This window comes from Cyrtonyx montezumae, unplaced genomic scaffold (assembly GCF_038088225.1).
Source record: "Cyrtonyx montezumae isolate F1298 unplaced genomic scaffold, pur_monq_1.0 scaffold_13, whole genome shotgun sequence".
Lineage (NCBI taxonomy): Eukaryota > Metazoa > Chordata > Aves > Galliformes > Odontophoridae > Cyrtonyx > Cyrtonyx montezumae.
The window spans coordinates 14,079,697-14,099,010 of NW_027071859.1; the positions used below are offsets into that span (position 1 = coordinate 14,079,697).

At 38.4% G+C, this 19,314-nt stretch overlaps 1 protein-coding gene across 2 annotated transcripts in view; it reads right to left on the reverse strand.

Annotated features, from left to right (window-relative positions):
• Positions 1-2,087: 2,087 nt before the first annotated feature.
• TAF1B (TATA-box binding protein associated factor, RNA polymerase I subunit B) overlaps positions 2,088-19,314 on the reverse strand; it is a 44,506-nt gene continuing 27,279 nt past the window's right edge. The window contains exons 9-15 of one of the 2 annotated variants that reach the window (XM_065730727.1): positions 14,713-14,860; positions 12,353-12,530; positions 12,010-12,056; positions 9,216-9,306; positions 8,688-8,758; positions 5,554-5,779; positions 2,088-2,482 (exon numbers count right to left, since the gene is read on the reverse strand). In XM_065730727.1, the coding sequence (XP_065586799.1) occupies positions 2,290-2,482; positions 5,554-5,779; positions 8,688-8,758; positions 9,216-9,306; positions 12,010-12,056; positions 12,353-12,530; positions 14,713-14,860 (954 nt within the window). In that variant the 3' untranslated portion in view covers positions 2,088-2,289. Of the gene's footprint in view, positions 2,483-5,553; positions 5,780-8,687; positions 8,759-9,215; positions 9,307-12,003; positions 12,057-12,352; positions 12,531-14,712; positions 14,861-19,314 lie in introns of both variants that reach the window. The other variant, XM_065730726.1, reaches the window with a different exon arrangement.

Here is a 19,314-nt window from a genome sequence, read left to right on the forward strand (position 1 = left end):
CTTAATTGCAAGCTTTATTCCAGTTTATTAAAGTACAACTTTAATTTATTCTAACATCTAAGGGAGCTTTGTTACATTTGTAACAATGTAACAACGAGTAGAGTATTTTTAATTTGTGAAGCTGAGATTTTACTACTTCAGTAGTTGTAAAAGATGTACCTATAATTAAGTGTGCAAGTCTTTCAAATAAAGACTTCAGAATTAAATTAATCCTTTATGTATAATAAAGTATCTCTTAGATATCTAATTCCAATCTTTAACAAATACCACAGTAAAACAAATGGGATACGTTCAGTAGTTGGAGCAGGCACTGCTGAAAGCATTAACAATGTTTACTGCATTTCTGTAGGCTTCTAACTGACAGGAATACTTAACAGAGAACAAGAACAAAAAATGTTTAGATGTTTTTTCTCAGTGCTGACGAACTTCAGCAGTTCACTCAGGTGAGGTTAAACAGAACAACAAACAGCTAATCCTAAAATACAGACACCAGACACAGTGCCCAGTTCTGTAGGTACATTTCAATTCCATTAATGCAATTGCCAGTTCAAGACAGAAGTCCAGAGGTATACAGAATAACGTGGCAATGCAGTTAGAGATACTCAGCTACACCACTTAGAAAATACTTAACACAAGTAACAGCTCTCTCTGCATTTTCCATTACAGAGCACAGTTTGTTTCTGTATTGCCAAAACGATGCTTTCCCATCTGAGCATCACAGTCACGTTAAGGGACCACTGTTGTAATCACTGTTCTACAAGAACTATTTATAACATCTAGATAAGTAAAAACTTTCACATAAACCTTACCTCAGTACACTGTATCCTACTCCCTGCCTCTACTGAACTTGTGAAGCCCCCCTGCTTGCTACTATTACCAATTAACTATTAAAGCTTACTTCTGTCAGCCTGCCCCCCTCCCTCCCTCCTACACATTCCTGCCTGCTCCACCTGTGCTTGAAATTCTGCTTTACCACTGTTTTTCAGATAGGTAGGGCAGTACATCCTATAATTCATTTGCTTGTTCCCAATTTTTAGACAACAGCTCCACTGCAATAGATCTGAAACTCCTTCCACCATACCCTCTGAACCGACTGCCTTCTCAGATTTCACCTCAGGGCAGCCCAAGCCTCGTTCAGGAAGGAAGCTATTACTTAAAAAGTCCACAGACAACATTTTTGTCTACAACAGTACCTAGAAACAGCTGCTGATTGTGTTATTGATCAAGTGTATTCAGCAACTTCTGCACTTTGTACTTACAGACAGTGTTACTGAATTTTATTTCACTCAACTCAAAGCACTATTACTCATCTGTATATCTGCTCAACATCTCTGTTCAACATACACATACGTTATGGTGCCTTTCATGTAGTGGTAGCACCCAACTTCATTTACACGTTGTCTGGGAGAGTTTAAAAACACAGTGCATAAATAAGGTGGAGCATGAGAAACTGGGAGAATAGCTAAGGCACAACTGGCAAAGATGCAATGATACAATGTGATCAGAAGAAATGAAATGAAGTCCAACTCAAAAGAGCAGTGCTGCAAAGGAAGAGTGACAGGAGGATCTGACAGGCAGTGCTGTATAAGAAACAGGATGGAAGGTGCCATGTATAAAGGAAGCTACAAAAGCTGTGGAGCCTGGAATGGAACATGGAGCCAAAAGGTGTACACCTGAACGAGAGGCTCAGGCTTAAGAAGAGACCAGGAGATACCCAGGACACAAGGAAATGTTGAAAGCAGTGCCAAAGCTGCTACAACGGATGGTTAAGAAACAAAGGCCAAAAAGAAGGTTCTCAACCACTGCAGAGAAAACATTGTCCACCTGCTCCTTTTATTTGTTAACACACTCTTTCAAAACAAAGTAAACATTACTTTCTAGAAATGAAGTTGCTGTCATACAAGTCGGTAAAAAAATAAGTAGCATTTTAATTGTAAAGCCTTGCAATGCAATTAGATGCCAATGTGCTGTCCAGTACATTCAAAGCATGTACAATTATGTGAAAAAATGGTGATTTCATAGCTTCCTGTTGGCCCTGCTGCAATGTGAGGAAATAAATCTTGTTTACTCAACAGTTTACCAACTGTTTCCTGGGTAGCTCACAGCTGGAAACCAGCAACTTAAATTATGGATAACATGACACTACAGCTAAACTGCAGTAGTAGATGTCAGCACTAAACCTTATCAGAAGATTTCTACGCAGGTAAAAGCATCGCTATCAGTTTGAATAGCACGGTTTGGGATCAAACCAATTCACACAATCTTTAATACTATAATGTTTAGGTCTTTTTACTTCCTTAGCCTCGTTTTGTATTTTGGCTTTCTATAGAGTCTCTTATTAAAAAGCTTGTGTTCTATCGCACACACCTCTTCATGGATAGAGGAGGGCTGTATCCTCAGAAGAAAGGAGAAAAGTCTCAGCACGAAATGGTAACTCTGGGGAAAGTCCACTCCTCTGTAGTGAGCCAGACGATGACACAATCTGAAAAGAAAGGAAAAAAGAAAGCCCCAAATTACAAGCGTATTTAGTTAGTATTTTGCAAGCATTTATACACGCAGTTGTAATTAGAGGAAAATGCCAACATTTATCAACTGTCTAAACCACAATTCTGATCTACCATGTCAGTTCTGCCCTGAAAAAAAAAAAAAAACCTAGAGGATTTTAAAATAGCGCAGCATCCAGTTGGTTCAATTAAAAAGCCCTTTCCATTCATATGAAGACTCAGGTGCTATTCCTTGCCTAAACCGTGTGCATCCTTTTGCTTACAAGGTGTTGCCCTGGGATGTGGAGAAGCAGAACTGCCATTTCCCCTCTGTCTGATTCAGAGCAGCGGTCTTAAATATTCACCAGAACAAGGACTGGAACCTGTCTGTTCCAATTTATGGGCAAGTGTGCTAATTACTAGACTACAGAGTCATTTGCTCGCTCCCTCTGGCCCAACACCCATTTACATTTTACCTCAAACTGGAGGAACGGATACACTATTCTGGAGTGCCACAAAAGCTGTGGAAGTTGCACTTCAGGGTGCAAAGTCACTGCTTAAATCCTCCTGGAGGATTAGAAATGTGAAGGTAGGTCTCTCACACCAAGGCCTGTCCTACACAATCTGTCTTCAGAAAGAACATCACATGCAAGTTTGTCAGGACCTATGGCACCAATACAAAGCTGAAGGTGACAGTTTCCTTCCTACTGATGAGATGTGGTGTCAGCACTACAAACTGGAGTCAAAATGGCAGTCCACAGAGTGGCAATGTGAATTTTCTACAGAAGAAGTTCAAGACACAGCTCTCAGGAGGTCTTGCACTGCCTATTGGGATAGGAAAGGAATGATCCTTCTAGATTTCCTGGAACTTGGACAAGCCATCGCCTCTGACTGCTACATTGCAAGGCTAACTGAGCAGAAGGTTCAAACTTCCAGAGTCAGAGCACAGAAGAAAATCTTTCTTTTGCCACACGATTAACTCCAGGCTCCACACAAGTTTAAAGCCCATGGTGCACATTACCAGTCCTGGTTGGACTGTCCTACCCGCCCATGCGTTTGGGCCAATGAAAGGTGGACTGCATGGGCAACATTTTCCTAGCAACAATGCTGTCATAGCAGCTATAAAACAGCGAGTCACCTCCACTGGTGCAGAGTTTTATGAACATGGCATGTAGACTCTTGTTCATCAGTGGTGACAATGCATGGCTACTGGTGGTGACTATTATGAAAAGCAGGGTTTTGGAGCTGAGAATCTGCTCAAATAGCATTACTGTGCTCTCTGTATCTGTTGCAGTTTCCATGGAAATAAACAGGAGGCATTACTTTTGGAGCATCCTACACAGTTATATACCCAATTAATTTAGAATTCAGCTTAAAAATAAAAGTTTTCAAGTAAAAAAAATATATATATAAAAACATTTTACCAATCAGTAAACCACTCTCAGCTCTGCCTGCTGAAATACTGAGTCCTACCACTGAGGCATTCCAGCAGTCAGACCACACTGATTTTTGGAGCATTTGTACATTTGTTTTTAGTTCTATTACACATACATACACTTGCATGGGATAGAACCTCATAGCTGAGGGAGCAGATGTTGTCCTCCAAAGTTAAGTAAGTGTCAGATGTATAATAAATGACTTGCATTGCAAATGATATAATGGGAAATTTAACCGGTAAGAGTTTAAATTCAAATCTTGTTTCATGAAGGCTAAGACAGTTTGCCATAATCATTTTAATACATTACATATGAAAATGTGGGCTTAAAAACAGACTTTGCATGAGAAGATTATTCACGCAAACATACACCGAAATATCCACTCACTCAGTGTGTATATGGGATTTACGCAAATTTGTGGTAAAAGGATTATTACCTCCCCTCCCTTAAAAAAAAAAAAGGCAGAAAAAGCCTCTTATTCATACAAAAGAATGAATCCATACAACCAAGGCTCTTGTAATATAACACTGTGTTTACATTATTCCAACCCATTTCTGTCACAGTGGATATGTGAAAAGCAATGTGAAAAGGAAAATAAAGATAAGCAAATAAATCCACTAAAAACAACAAAAGCCTGTGCACATGTAAAAGCCAGTTATTTTCAAGGGTAATATTTAATCTTTTAAAAATCAGGAATGTATCACTGAGATTTTGTAGGGACTATTGCTCTCTTAAGCGTGACATTTAGACATACGTATCAGATGAAGACTTAAGATGTCATTCAGCACTTATTCAGCAGCACTCAAATGAAAACTCATTTCACATTAAGGTAGCTCAGTCTTCACAGGGAAGGCTGGATCACCTGGGCTATTTAGGCCCTCAGAAGTAAATAACTGTACTAAGAAACATCATGATTGTTCTGATATGCACTTTGGTGAAAACAGTTCCTTTACACTTGTGAAGTCAGGATTTGGGAACAGTTCTCTAGTACAGAAAGCCACTAAACAATTTTAACAGCACAAGAGGTTTCCTTTTCCCAGATTTCTTATGTTGCTTTTCCAGGATGCTTGCAAAGACAGCTTAGATGAAATCGTTTTCAAGTCCTTTTCCCACCCAATCATTTCACTTTAAAATATATTTTTGGAGGCATTAACTGCAAACTTGAACTCTGATTGCTGATTTGGATTAAAGCCACCCAAAAAGCAGCACGATGACTTAAAAAACAAATTCTCCACACATTTCTGGTTTAGAAGAGCGAGGAATGGATGTTTTCTCATTCTCTTCAAAGTTGTGGTGTAACAGTTTCTGAAGTACTATAAAGAAGGAAGTGGAGTGAATATTTCTACCTAGCTGCTGCTCTTGCCATGTGACTTTAGTTGTTGACTGTGTCTCATCTCTTCTTTAAAGCTTGCTTTGATCACTCTTTATATAACAACGTCTACTCCCAATCCAAGACCAAGCACTCCGCACACACCCCCTTCTACAAATGATTTCAACTGTACATGAATACATAGCTGCACACACACCCCACATGTCATTTGTAAAGGAAAAAAGAGAGATCTACAAATATACACACAGTTATTTATGGTCAAGAGAATTTTACAAAATGTAATTAACAAAAATTTAATACTTACTTCTCGTTACACAGTTTAACTGTACACAGCCAATAGTCAGGGTTAATGGCTGCAAGTAAGCCACGTTTTTCTTGCAAAATTCCCTTCAGGCTGTGCCCATGGAAACAAGACCCATCTGTGTTTTCTTCAGACCAGCTTAACTGAAAACTTGACGGATTTGGCCTTTCATCGGGTCGCACTGAACCAGACAGCTTGCCAAACTGATTTTGCAAGTTCTCAACCATTTCTGTACAAACAGAAACGAGACTAAATAAATAAATAAATAAATAAAATTCCACAAGGCAGAAATATGAAGTATTGGAACATTGTTCCAAGGTGATGTGCAAAGAAATAATATGGCATTTGTGCCTTCTACTTTTTTTTTGTAACCCGCCTGCAGGGAATCCTGAGAAAGATTAAAGCTCCATACTTTCCTCCACTCAAAATTCAATTTTGTTGTATGCTTAAGAAAAAAATTTTGAAATTCTGTCTAAAATGGCAGTTTTGATAACCAACGATAATAGCATTGGAGTACCACAACAACATTCCTTGAGTAAAGCCAGAAAAATCCATCTGATGCTGCTGCTAAGTTTATTCTTACAGAACACATATGCCAGGATGCTTTTTGCTGTATTTATCTGGCCACGCACTATCACTCAGCTCAGATATGATGAAGAGTTCCTCATGTATAAGCATTCACGAAACCTAGCTTCAAATACATACAGACTTAAAGTAAAGCTTTTGGTAGTGAAGATTTCAATTGGAAATGAAATTTAAAAACAGAACAAAACAAAAGCCACACCACCTTTCTCCACAGCTACAGAAATACTAAAAAATTTCTAAAAAAAATTCTAAAAAATTCTTAAAATACTAAAAAAATTAATGTGATTTAAGAAAAAGAAATAAACGTTTCATCTTCTTAATAAGGATTTTATAGGATTTCTGTTTTTCATTCCTACCCTTTCAGAAATCCACCTGAACACCCTCAAGTCTTGTAACCCCAGCGTCAAATGTAAGTGAGAACAACAAACTTTCATACTTAATTGATGCTGATGGACAGAAGGGAAAGACGGTGTGGTGACAGATCAGCACACACAACACAGCCACCAAGCCTTGTTCCCCTAGGATAAAAAGCCAGCTAGAAAACAGTGTTGCTGGAGCTCCAGCTTCTTTTTATGACCTGTATCTAACAAACTCATTCATAAATTGGAAAAGGCAGGAAAGATATCTTGAAGTGATCCATGGAAAGGGATAAGTATCTTCCAAGATGATGGTTTAATTAAAATCAACCATATATATCAAAGCTGAGGAAGGTTTTTGTAATCTCTATCTGATTGTAAGCATACCTTAAATGACAGAAAGATAAAAATCTATTACAGGCAAAAGAAAGAAACTTCCAGAATAAGAACCGGAAAACTGTCCAGAAATAACAAGCCAAAAGTACAAATCACATTAACACGAGAACAAGTACAGTTCTAGGGCACTCTTTGCACAGGCACTCTTTGTCTCTACTACTTAAAATTTGTTCTAAAGTGAATCTTGCCTTGTTGAAATGACATGATGCAAGATTCCTGCCTGCAGTAGCTCAGAAATCCAGGTGGTCCTTCTATCTCAAAGAGAAGCAGAACCAGAAGGGAAATCTAGAGTGGCATGGAATTAATGAACAACAAATGATTTTTTATTTTTCTTATTGACAGGGAAACTAAAGGGCTCCCGAAGAAACCTTTCAGAATGAAATAATCAAACCTGTCTCAGTCTGGAGAAGAGGAGGCTCAGGGGAGATGTTATTGCTCTCTATAACTACCTGAAGGGAGGTTGACCCCCAGCTCACTACAATCTCTTCATCTTGTAACTACTGATAGGACAAGAGGGAATGGCTTTAAGTTGCACCAGGGTAAATTCAGACTGGATGCTAGGAAATACTTCTCTGAAAGAGTGGTCAGGCACTGGAATGGGCTGCCCAGGGAGGTGGTGGAGTCACTGACCCTGGAGGTATTCAAGGTAGATGTTGTGTTGAGGAACATGGTTTAGTGAGAATGACTGGTGATAGGTGGATGGTTGGACTGGGTGATTTGTAGGTCTTCTCCAACCTCAGTGATTCTGTGACTCTATGAAACCTAAATACATTTTTCCACATAACGTAACTTAATTGTAGGATCATCCCCTACAGAATTTTGAAGTGCAAAAACGTGAATAAAAACCCAATACACGCTTGCACAGTAAGTCTAACATGAGTTATTCAAATTAACAGGAGTATACAATGAGCTTAGAAGTTCCTGAATCAGTCACTTTCAGAAACTGGAAGAGCATAGAAAAGGGAAAAAACATCACTTGCCACACTAACATCTCTCTCCCACTACCTGTCGCTTACTACTAGAAAATGTACAATGAAGAACCTCAGGTTTTATTTAGTTGAATAAAATTCTTGTTTTCCTATATACACAGATGAGTGCAGTTGCTGTTGGTTTTGTTTGTTTGTTTCTGTTTGGTGGATCTTCTGCTTGTTTTAAACAGAAAAGTAAAACCCAATCCACTGGGCAGCTTGTGGGTGGCAGCCCTGCCCACAAAAGGGGAGCTCAGACTACATGATCTTTAAGGTCCCTTCCAAACCAAGTCATTCCATGATTTCTTAGAGGTACTTCCATACATATTAAAACATATGGACCTTCATTCTGATCATGAACAGCCAGCTAGTCAAGCAAAGCCATGTTCAGAGAATCCTTCCTCACTTATTGTAGAAGACTGCAAGAGCAACCAGGACAGAAGGACAGAGGGTCTACCAAAAGTACAAACTGAGAGATGTGTATGTGGAAAAAGAGTTGAAAAGCCATGGGAGAACAACAAAAACTGATAAAGAACAGTTATACAAAGGCAGCTGACAAATCGGTGAGATGGGGACAAAGTACTAATTCTGAGATTACATTAAATAGGTCATTATGAAGGCTGCAATTTCAGTTAAGCAGGAGGAAAATGTCTGATTGAAGAATTCCAGAGTTGTAAAATAGTACTACATTCATTGTGCCCAGAGATGAAAGACTGAAGGGAAAGTATTTTTAAGATGTAAATATTATTACAGTCAAGGTTGCAGAATTTCTATGATGGGAAAAGTTGGAGCAGACTTCTGTGCTGGCAGAAAGAGGTGGAGTTTTACTCACGTCTTCTCCTAAGAAGTTTAGATTTCTTCTTGACTGAATAAAACAGTGGCTTTTCACATCTCCACAGAAACCTACAAGTAAAAGAAATAAAAACTGTTAGGAAAAAGAAAGCTGAAGAAAGCATGTAAAATAATAATTTCTTAATTGAGTAGAGCTGTTAGAATAAGAACAAAATAATCTACTGTTAACACCATTAGAAGCCACCTCCTCCAACACACACAGCAGTCTTTTTCTGCATAGATAAATGGAAGCATGTAAGCCTAGATTTACTGTAACCGGTTTATTGTCCAGTTGTATAACCTACTTGTCACAGAAAGTGAGTGTTTAATTAATATGTTGGTTAAATACTATGACTGTAAATAGAAAATTAAGATTGGGATGAAATCAATTTGCTCACCCAGGGGTGCTGGATGGAAACATGGAACAAATTCCAAACCTTTTCAACTTCTGTGGGGGGTCAGGATTTCACTTAAAATCATCTACCTTAGTATTGTTATTATCATTATCAAGTAGTTAAAAACATCTTACTTTGCTTTTTCTTCATCCAGTTTTTTTTGCTCCACATCCAAGGTACATTTTATAACCTCATACCACTTTTTGAACTCGAAATATGGACCACCTGAATAAAACATTCATATTCACATTTTAGGTTGTGAAGCAGTGAAAGAAATATGACACACAGAATGTGGTCACCATGCAGTTAGACTGTATCTCTTATCTGTAGGCAAATCTTAAATTCCATGTGCTTATAGAAAACATACTTAATCTAACATTTCTGTAAGACAGAGAAAATGAAAAGCAGAAATGCAGGAAAGGAACAGCGTAACAGGTGCGAAGAAATGCCTCTGCTGAGAATATGTTTCCTAGTTTTAGATGAGTCAATCGTTCTCCCTCCTTTCTGAAAGTTAAGTCAAATTACTACCCAAACTAGATCTCCACAACACTAACTAGTCTTCATCTGTTTGAAATCTGACTTTAAGGAATTAATGAAACCGTAGAAGTTTAGTTTTAAACAAGTTCTGAAGCTCGGATGTAGGAGGTGAAACAGTGTCAATCCCCCACCATCTATCCTGCTGCTTATGAGATGTTGCAAGGCAAGAAGTATAATCCAGACAATGGTGTTCACTGCATATCAACATCCCACATTTTTTGAGCACAGGATTCTCACTCACTGAAATGTGAACAAATATATACAAGTGCATGCAAAAATGTTAAGACATAAGGCATTGCAGCATTGCAGCAGCATGTTTACCATTGATACTCCAAAGAGGCACAGGATTGAAGTAGATCAACAGGGTACAATAAGTAAAACAACTGCAAACAGAACTATGGCGTAGGGTACATTTAAATTACCAACTCTTATTATCTGTGGGTGTATTATCTGCATCGTGAATTAACCAGGCTTTGCATTTCCCCATCACCCCAGCTGCACTGCATGGATGCTTGCATCATGCTCACTTCTGAAGAGCTAGCTGGCAAACTGTTTTGAAGGCGAATATACTGTTCTTGTAAGCAAAGTTCTGTATGTTTTCTGTGCCTTTGCTATTCAAGTTATCCTTCCACAAGAGGCCTTGCAAACTAGAACTACAGGTGGCCTCAGATGGGCAAAGGGAAGAAAGATCCTTCAGTAGTTATTAAAATGCAATGGTATGGATAAGATTATTTTCTGAACTCCTCTACACAGAAGGTGCTGTGAGGGTGATCCATAGGAAGAAAAGAATTTTCATATTTATTTTAACAGAAATTATTCGACATCTGTCACAAAGAAGCTCGCTGTCGGGGACATGGCACAACCATTCACCTGGCAGGTACTGCTAGTCCTGCACTCACATGGCTGAGTCAATTGGCACACACAGAGCTCTGTGATGCACTCACGTACATACGCATGCCTCAATCACATTTTATTTGTGCATAAACAGCACTGTGTATGTGTGCAGTCTGCAGGCTGTATGCACACAGACACGTGCAAGGAAGCTACAACTACCTACCGCTCAGCTTCTGGCCTTGACAAACTATAGGAGCTGAAATAATTTATATAGTGGAAAAAATAGAAAGGCTATAGAGAGGTTAGTTATACTGAAAGTACAGCTTGTGTACACTGGATCTTTACAATGCAGTATCAGTCATTATTCATTTGAGCATGCTCAGCTTGGATAAGTGCCAGAGGTGGTGCTGAGCTCTGGCACTGATCAGTGCCCGAACAGAAAGCTCTCACATCAGCTGCTTGCTGCCACTCCAACTGCTGAAGAACAGGGACAATAGAACACAGCATATGGATTGTTTTGCACCAGCAGATTTCAAAGGAAAAAAAGTGGGCAAAGAATGAGCTGTTAATTCCCAAAGGCAACGAGACTTGTTAATAAGAGAGAAACCCTATTAAGACATTAATGGCTTGGAGCCTCAGCTCACAAGCAGTTGTGCAACTTCTACTCAGGTCACTATTACCTGAAGTTTTCAAGGGAAACAAAAACGAAATAATAAGATCCAAAATAAGCTGGAGTATCCACTTAAAAATGAGAATTAGAGGTTTTAGTTGTCAGTGGGGACTGTTTCTAGCTACAGTGGTGATGACACGTTCACATATGACTAACGCTCATTTTTGTTATGGACATAAATGTAACAGAAAGGTAAAAATGAACCAAAAAAAAAAAAAAGATGTGAGGCTTAAAACATAAATCACTGCAACACATCTTTGATCTTGTCTTCAACTGTGATCTGGATAAGGTCGTGGAGGATCTTCCTGAGGATTTCTAATCTTTGATTTGGTCTTTCTGCCCTCAAAGAACTACGTTCACACCATTATCTTTTCTATCTTAATTGCTGCTAGCTTTTCCACACTCTCTCAGGATTATTTGGAAGAAGAAAACAGATTACATCTCAAATATGTTACACACTAAGACATTTTATTTAACAAGACTGAACTAGTTTGGATTTTATCATAAATGTGGTTGGATGCCCCTAATAAGTATCTGCTATTTACGATCAAAGTGCGTTCCCGCTTTAAGTGTAACCATTCACCTTCACCTAACATGCACAAAAAGGAGAAGAGAGCGAGGAAAAGCAGGAACATATCCAGTAAAGTGTGTTTTTTTCACTATCCTTACATTCTTCTTAGGTATCTCTATCAGAATTAAGCAAGTAAGACAAAACAATTTTATATGAACAAAACCAGATCGTCTTTAAAGAACTGCCTGAAAAGGATAAACGACAAAAGCACTCTTTAACAATCAGTAGGATTAAGACTTTCTAAGCCTGATTACAAAGTTATTTTGGTTTAGAAAATCATAAGGCTGCTTCTACCAGAATATTTATATACCTTCACCTTCTTTGTTATTTTTATTTCTTTCTGCGGAGAAGTCTGAGAGCAACCTGGAATAAAGAAAGAAAACTCAGACTCTTTTATAGCTCCAAATACTGCAATTTTCACATGAATTTCAAATGTGGCTGACAAAAATACAGCCTAACTTTCCCTCCAGGTTTTAGCTTCAAACTGCTGATTTGTAAAAATAAGTAACATTCCAAGTAACATTCAAGTTAATGTTTTTTGTTACTGAACATTACCAAAATACCATAAATTAAACATTATTGAAGGAAGAATCATCAAAGAAAGTCATTTACATTATATGAAAGTTTGGGCTTTGTTAGAGATTTGCCTGTATACTTACCATTCATAGTGATCATCTAATAAAAACAGTAATTTTAGAACCACCACAATAACTGCTGCTGCAAGGACATCATACTTCACTTTCCTTGTTGATTTATTTCCAGGCATTAGAGTCAGGAAATCCGCTTCACCAATAGAAGTCTTTTTCACCACGCGACAAGTCCAGTTGTGCAATTCATCTAGTTAATACAATAAATAAAAATATAAAATGAGTATGTTGAAAGAAGATAAAAATACTTCTGCAGTGTAAAATATTGGTCATTGGAGGAAGACACTGCTCTGGCCTTTTGGGACAATTAGCCATCTTTTTCAGGCTGAAAAGCATTTTTAGATGTTTTTGTAGGTGGTAGGTAATCTTTGCTGTAATTATAATCAAAAAGGTTAACATACATTCACATGGAAAAAAAAACAAAACATTTTTAATATTGTCTTAATGTTATTCAAAAGATGTCATTATATCATCCTGAACTTTGTTCCAGGAAAGTGAATCTTAAATCTATATACCTAATAACATTTAAACTCCAGTTGTTTTATTAAAAAAAAAACAAAAAAACCAATAAACCCAAAGCCAAAAATCTGTCAAACCCCCTTTTTGTTCTGTCTATCAACCTAAAACAAATGTGGGACCAGAGCCAGAGCCAGGCCACAGCAGTGCTAGGAGTACCAGGGACTTCTTAATGAGGCCGGCAGGGCATGAAGCCCAGCGCACTGGGCACTGCAGCACCGGGCACAAAGCAGATGTTTCCTGCTAAGGTTCAACCCAGAGCTGACCTGTAAGGGCTAATTGCACCTGCTGCCACGGTTTGTACCAAACCTATACAGCTGTGGTTCCCAACGCAGCAGCATGCTATCCATACAGCCTCATATTACTTCATGCTTATTTTTCACAGATACAAATCCCTCAAATTTCTCACTGTTCCTGTTCAGCAAGAAATACAGGTGGTGATTACATCACCAGTGGATTCCACAAAGGTTAGCAAGGTATGACTAGGTACAGTCTTAATCCATCTCTACTTTGTATTCTCTTGCTGCTTACAAAGAGCTCACTACAAACCAGTATTTAATCCTCTCATAAATAACAGTAGAAGTTAAATAAAATCTCAGAAGTATAAAAGCACTTCCAAAACAACTTCTTGCAACTGCTTCTGATATGCTTTCTCGTACTTAAGATCATTTAAACTACATTTTCATTGTTATTCACTGTCCTAAGAAGGAACACCAATTCATTTTAGCAGTTGAAACAACAACAGTCGTCCTTTTTTCCATTTATAAAAGAAAATAACAGAAAATAACAACCAAAACAAAAAGACACTTCTACATGACAAAGTTCAGATGCAAGGAAAGAGTAAGGGACAATATATTCTTCTACTAACTTTCAAAGTGTACTGAGAATTTTATTTCTCTGTAGTTAACCTGGAAATACTTGATTTTTAGCCTCTCTTTGATTCCACTGACACTTCAGAGTATGAAGAACAAATGAACTTCTATAGGCTCTACTGCAGCTCCGGTGTAAAACAACAAAAGTAGAGCTCCTACTCCAACATTTTAGTCCTATATCTGATGGCTGATTTCTTGCCATTAACTGCCAGCAGATGCAAAAGCCAAGTTGTTTTATTCAGTGTAACAAATAACTAAGTAAGAAATGAAATCCCCAAACTATTAATTGCTAGAATGTCTTTTAGGGAAAAAAAAAACAACCCAACCATCAATTTACAGGCTATTCGTCTGCAGAAGTCACCACCAGAAACAGCAGCAGGGCAGTTCAGCAGACACTATTGTCTCAAATTGGCTGTCATTGGTCTTTCTTTGGTAGATCAATATTCAAGACTTCCTTTTAGAATAAAGAAAAATATTTCATATTTATGCCGTATGTTCTTTCAAAACTAAATCAGAAACCAAGAGGGACAGGCTTGTCACACAGCATCACTTGTTAATACTAAAACTATTGCTGATACACAGTATCATAGAACGTATGTTCGATATTACATATTATGGTTCCATTCAGAGCAAAGCAATCAGGCCCTGACTTCAGGAATCACTCATCTGTAGTTACTAAACCAGGTGACTTGCACTAGGAGCTCTTAGCTCACATCGCTTCTGAAGGATCTGAAATGAAGCATCCACTCAGCAGCCTCAGAGAGTCAGCACCAGAGAGCCCTGCATGTCTGAGCCTTCCAAACATACTTCCATGTTTGATGGAGGCACTTTCTATAGAAATTATCTTTCAGTTCAGGCTTAAGCACGTGCAAAATAAATGGAAAAGAGGAGGCACTTTTAACAGTAGTAATTCAAGTCTTTTTGTTGGTGTTGAATAAAGTAAAAAAAAAAATGTTATCAGTTCAGGTTTGGGAAAATATTTACCGGGTAAGTTAGCTTCCATCAAGTACTTCATGCACAACACATCTGGATGCAGAAAGCAGTTGTTTGTTATATCTGGAAAACGAGGCAGGTCTAAAAACGCTGCAAGTTCAACCATTTTGTTGTAGACTTCTTCATACACAGGCCAAGACTGAAAGACAGAGTTAAAAGCGTTACGCATTTTCTCTGTTGGCGTATTTATTATTAATTTTAATATTGAATTTTCTTATTTTATATAGAAACTCGGCATTTTTTCTGCACTCTGCATGACTGAACAGATGTGCAAGAATGGAGCCAGACTGCAGTACTGCAAAGGGAAACACTGGCTACTTTTAAAGCCCATAAAACATATATAATGCTAACAAAACATTGCTGTTCAGACCTGCTGCCAAAGCCACTGCCTTCTTAGTGAAGGGATCAGTACATGTTCAGTTGCTCCAAGACTGAAATTGCATTTAAAAACAACAGTTAAATGGAAGGTGAAATATCTCAAGAGGTAAGAGATAACAGAATCACAGAATGGGTGAGGCTGGGAGGGAGACCATCCAATCTCAGCACCCTGCTCAGGTCAGCTGCAGTAGGTTGTCCAGGACCGTGTCCAGTTGGATTCTGAGCATCTCTAAAGATGACAACTACATAAGACTGCATGGCCAACCTGCTGTTCCAGTGGTTCACTACCTTCACTGTAGAAAGAAAAAAGTTATTTCTTATGATCAAATGAAATTCAGTAGCTAATGGTGGTGACTATGTTGAACAATAGTGTTTTGTAGCTGAGCATTTACACTATCAGTGTTACTATGCTCCGTTGTAATCTTTACAGAAATAGGAGGCATTACTTTCAGAGCAACCTAAGTACTTTCCTTTAATAGGAATTTAGCAGAGGTTTACACTTTGTGTACAGATTCAGAACTTCCCTGATCAAGCATGAATTCAGGGTTCTGGTTTTCGTAGACCAGACTGAGAACAGAGCAATCATGTTTATGACAACAGTAAGACTGAAATAATGCCTTTTTCTCTGATCATTTGGATTCATTTCTTTTAATATAAGCTATGTAGCCAATGTTCACATTTTACAGTTTTGGAAAGTTGCAATACTTTTTTTTTTTCTCCTTAAGTGCTGTCCCCCCATACTGCAGTTAAGTATTGCTTAATAGCCTTAATAAACGCTTAAGCAAATGCATAATTCTACTGTCACTATTACACATGCAACTTCTTGTAACAGTTAGGAAGTTGTTCATTAGATTTTCTAAACGGTGTTAAAAAGTGGCTTAGGCTTCTACGTGACTCTCTTGAGAAACAAGAAAAACAAGCATTGCCAGACTTCTGCTAAAGCTCAGGCTCACGGTGCTTCCCATTCCTCTTAAAAGAGCAGTTGTAAATTAAATACCAAAACAAAACCTGAATCATATTTCATTTTTCTCAAGTGTATTTGGAGAAAAATTGAAGTCCCAGGTAATTCAAATAAAAGCATTGCATAAGTAATGTTCCTAATTAGACACAAAGGAAATGTGTTTTCCCTTGGATGAAAAGCAGCTGAATTAGTAGCTTCTTAATAGCCTCACACAGATGAAAATAAAGACACCAGGAATTCAGTCATTTGAAGCATTCCCATTTTCAAACACTGAACTATCACCAGTGAAGTTATCTGAACAGTCTGATTAAACCATGAGCTACCTTAAAGAATGTAGCTCTTAATCTGAGAGTCCAATTACTTTATATATGAGCTTTTCTCACCCCATCAGGCTAAGGAGGCAGCTCTCCAGTCCTAGGTACTTTTAATGAATCACCAACCTTCCTCCTCACACCCAACACCAACTTTTGTTTCATAGTTTTCATAATGCAAACCAGGCTTTCATTTGCAGCTTATTAAACACAGTTATTTTTCAAAGTGGATAGAAAATGCTCTTTCCTTCACAATAACCAATTTTCAACAACAGAAAAAAAAAACCCAGCGAACACAAGTGTTGTAAAAACCACACATAAAAAGGAACACCAAGAACTACCATATGGCTCATTTTAAAAGGGTGTTAACAAACAGGCACAGTTCTTAGTCAATTTGTGTTCATAAAGAGATGTAAACACAATTGGGACACGTGGATCTAGAAGGACACACTAATCCACCACAAAGACCAACCAAATCAATTACTGCTTCCCAAGGCTTAACTCCCAAGCTCCACGTCACTGACTGCCCAACTTGTGCCTCTACAGAGCTGAATTACAACAACGTAAGATACATGGATCCCTGTGCTTCCAGGAGCATGGAGCCATCACCTGAGCTGTGAACTGCAAGCGTAAGCTGAATCTAACAGATCACAACTTGGCAAGACACATCACAGCAAAGAGCTGGAAGGTTTGACGGTTGAGGTCTGAAGGGACTGGAGAACATTTCTAGCCCTGGATATTCTTATCCATCACCACATACACCTGCCTAATTCTGAAGGAGGTCTGATTTCATACAGAAAATCTCTTATGCTACAAAATCTCATACTAACTGGGAGGGTTAAAACAAATAGAACACCCGAATTCCACACAGCAAGCACGGTAAATGTCAGAACAATTCTAAGAACAAACAAAATACAGCAAACCAGCAACCTTGAAAGTCAGAAACCCACACCATGGCTGAGGTTCAAAGGGAGCCATGGAATTCACCTGGTCCAATCTTGGGCCAACTGTGTCCAACCTAGAGCAGGCTGCCCAGTGTGCTTCTGAATACCTCCAAATGGGTAAATACTGGATACCTCCTAATCAATAAATGTTATCACTTTCTACCTAGCTATGCATCTCTTCCAGCAAAACAAACAAAGCAATAAAACAAGTTGCAACAAATATCAACCAACAAATCAACTCGGAAAGAAAGTTTCAGATATAGGGTCTCCTTCCAGTGAAAGCAAAGCCTGCAGCACCTCAAGATTAAATCCCAAGGCAGGAGGCCTTGGACAAGGGGGGATTAGATCACACACTACACATTCTCCAAGTACAACTTTCACTTATCCAATCACAAATTAAAAGATTTTGCATTACATATTTGCAGTCGTGTTTCTGTGTTAAATATCAGGACAACTCCCCTGTCCATCAGCACATGAAGTTACTAAGCTCTCACTTTGTTTCGAGAACCTGGGAAACACTCCACATATAAAACTCAGTTACAAACCCTTGAGGGCACTTAATAATTTCAGGAAGACTGACAGAAAACCCTTTTAAAGTCATGCCATCTGATAGCCCTTTCAGGTGTTTCGCAAGCTGGAATTTCTTCAAGACTGATCAACAATGCTGACAGAGCCCATAACTTGTCTAGAATGGGTACAGAGGTTACTGAGCACTTTCCTTAACAGCTTTGTCTTTAAAATCTTTGTATCTCATTCTCACACCTGACAAAATAAGGTAACTTCAGGTCTTCTACAGAAAGTAGCATGAAGGATTAATGCTTTTTAATGCTTTTCTTTTTTCTCTCTCCCCAGCTCCAGCTTTGTATAGGAGAAAGAATATACAATGTTCAGCTGGTAAAGAAGTGTCTAGTATAAGATTTTCATTGCAATATACACTTACTACACTATTTAAATCAGTTCCCTTTATCTTTCAAAATTACATGAAATTTTTCACCTGTGTTAGAAAAGAACCACCTGGTTTTCAGAAGCAGGTGAGCCAAACTATTAACATGATAATCAGATCACAGCAACAGGTAATTGTTTTGGGTGAGCCAAGATTGCAGCCTCCCCTACTTGTTTGGACAGTATCAGAATGTTGCCGATCAACAAGTAGAAAACAGTATACAATTGGCTGGCTTTCTAGATTCATTTGCAGTCTCCACAGCTTCTTGTTTCAAATGTGGTCTGACTCTTTCTCAGATGACTGTATTGACAGTTTTCTCCTCCTGTATCAGGACAAGAAACCAATGGTAATTACTTTTATAGTTACAGTTCTGTTTACATGACTGCGATAGCGCTCTATCCTTTCTGAAAAGAATTGAAGAGTTGTTTAAAATGCTCCCTTTTATCTTTTCCCCTACCACACTCCTCTCCAGTACTTCTCCCTAGCACGGTTCCCTTCATCATCCCTTTACCCATGAATTTCCACCCAAAGATTCTTCCCACACCTGCATGTTTTCGAAGGCATTCAGTAGCAGGCATCCTTCCATGAGATTCTAACAGCCATTTAATTCTGGAATCTGCTTTAATATCATTGACGTTTTATAGGTTGTTGAGGATCTCTGATATGGCTGGAATTAACCTGAATTATCTGAATACCAGCAAACCTCATCACTTTCAAGATGATCAAGTCAGCCTAGACTGAATTTGAAAAACTGTGCCAAATTTCTCAAGAAATTGACTGAAAAAGGAGCTTAACCTTAAGATTTGGAAAGCATCAAGTTATGAAGGTTGGAGAAGAGTGTTTACAACAGAACTGAGAAGCTGGTTCATTAATGCAAGGCGTGTCCATAAATCAGAAGATATTTAGTCTGAAGTTCATCAGCCCATCAGAGTACTCCAAGTGGGTACCCCAGTATGCGTAAACACCTCTGAATGAAGCCTGCATTGAATCCTATGTTGCCAGGAGCCCAACCTAGTTATAGAACTAGCTAAGGTAAAATGAGCTACCACAGCAGTC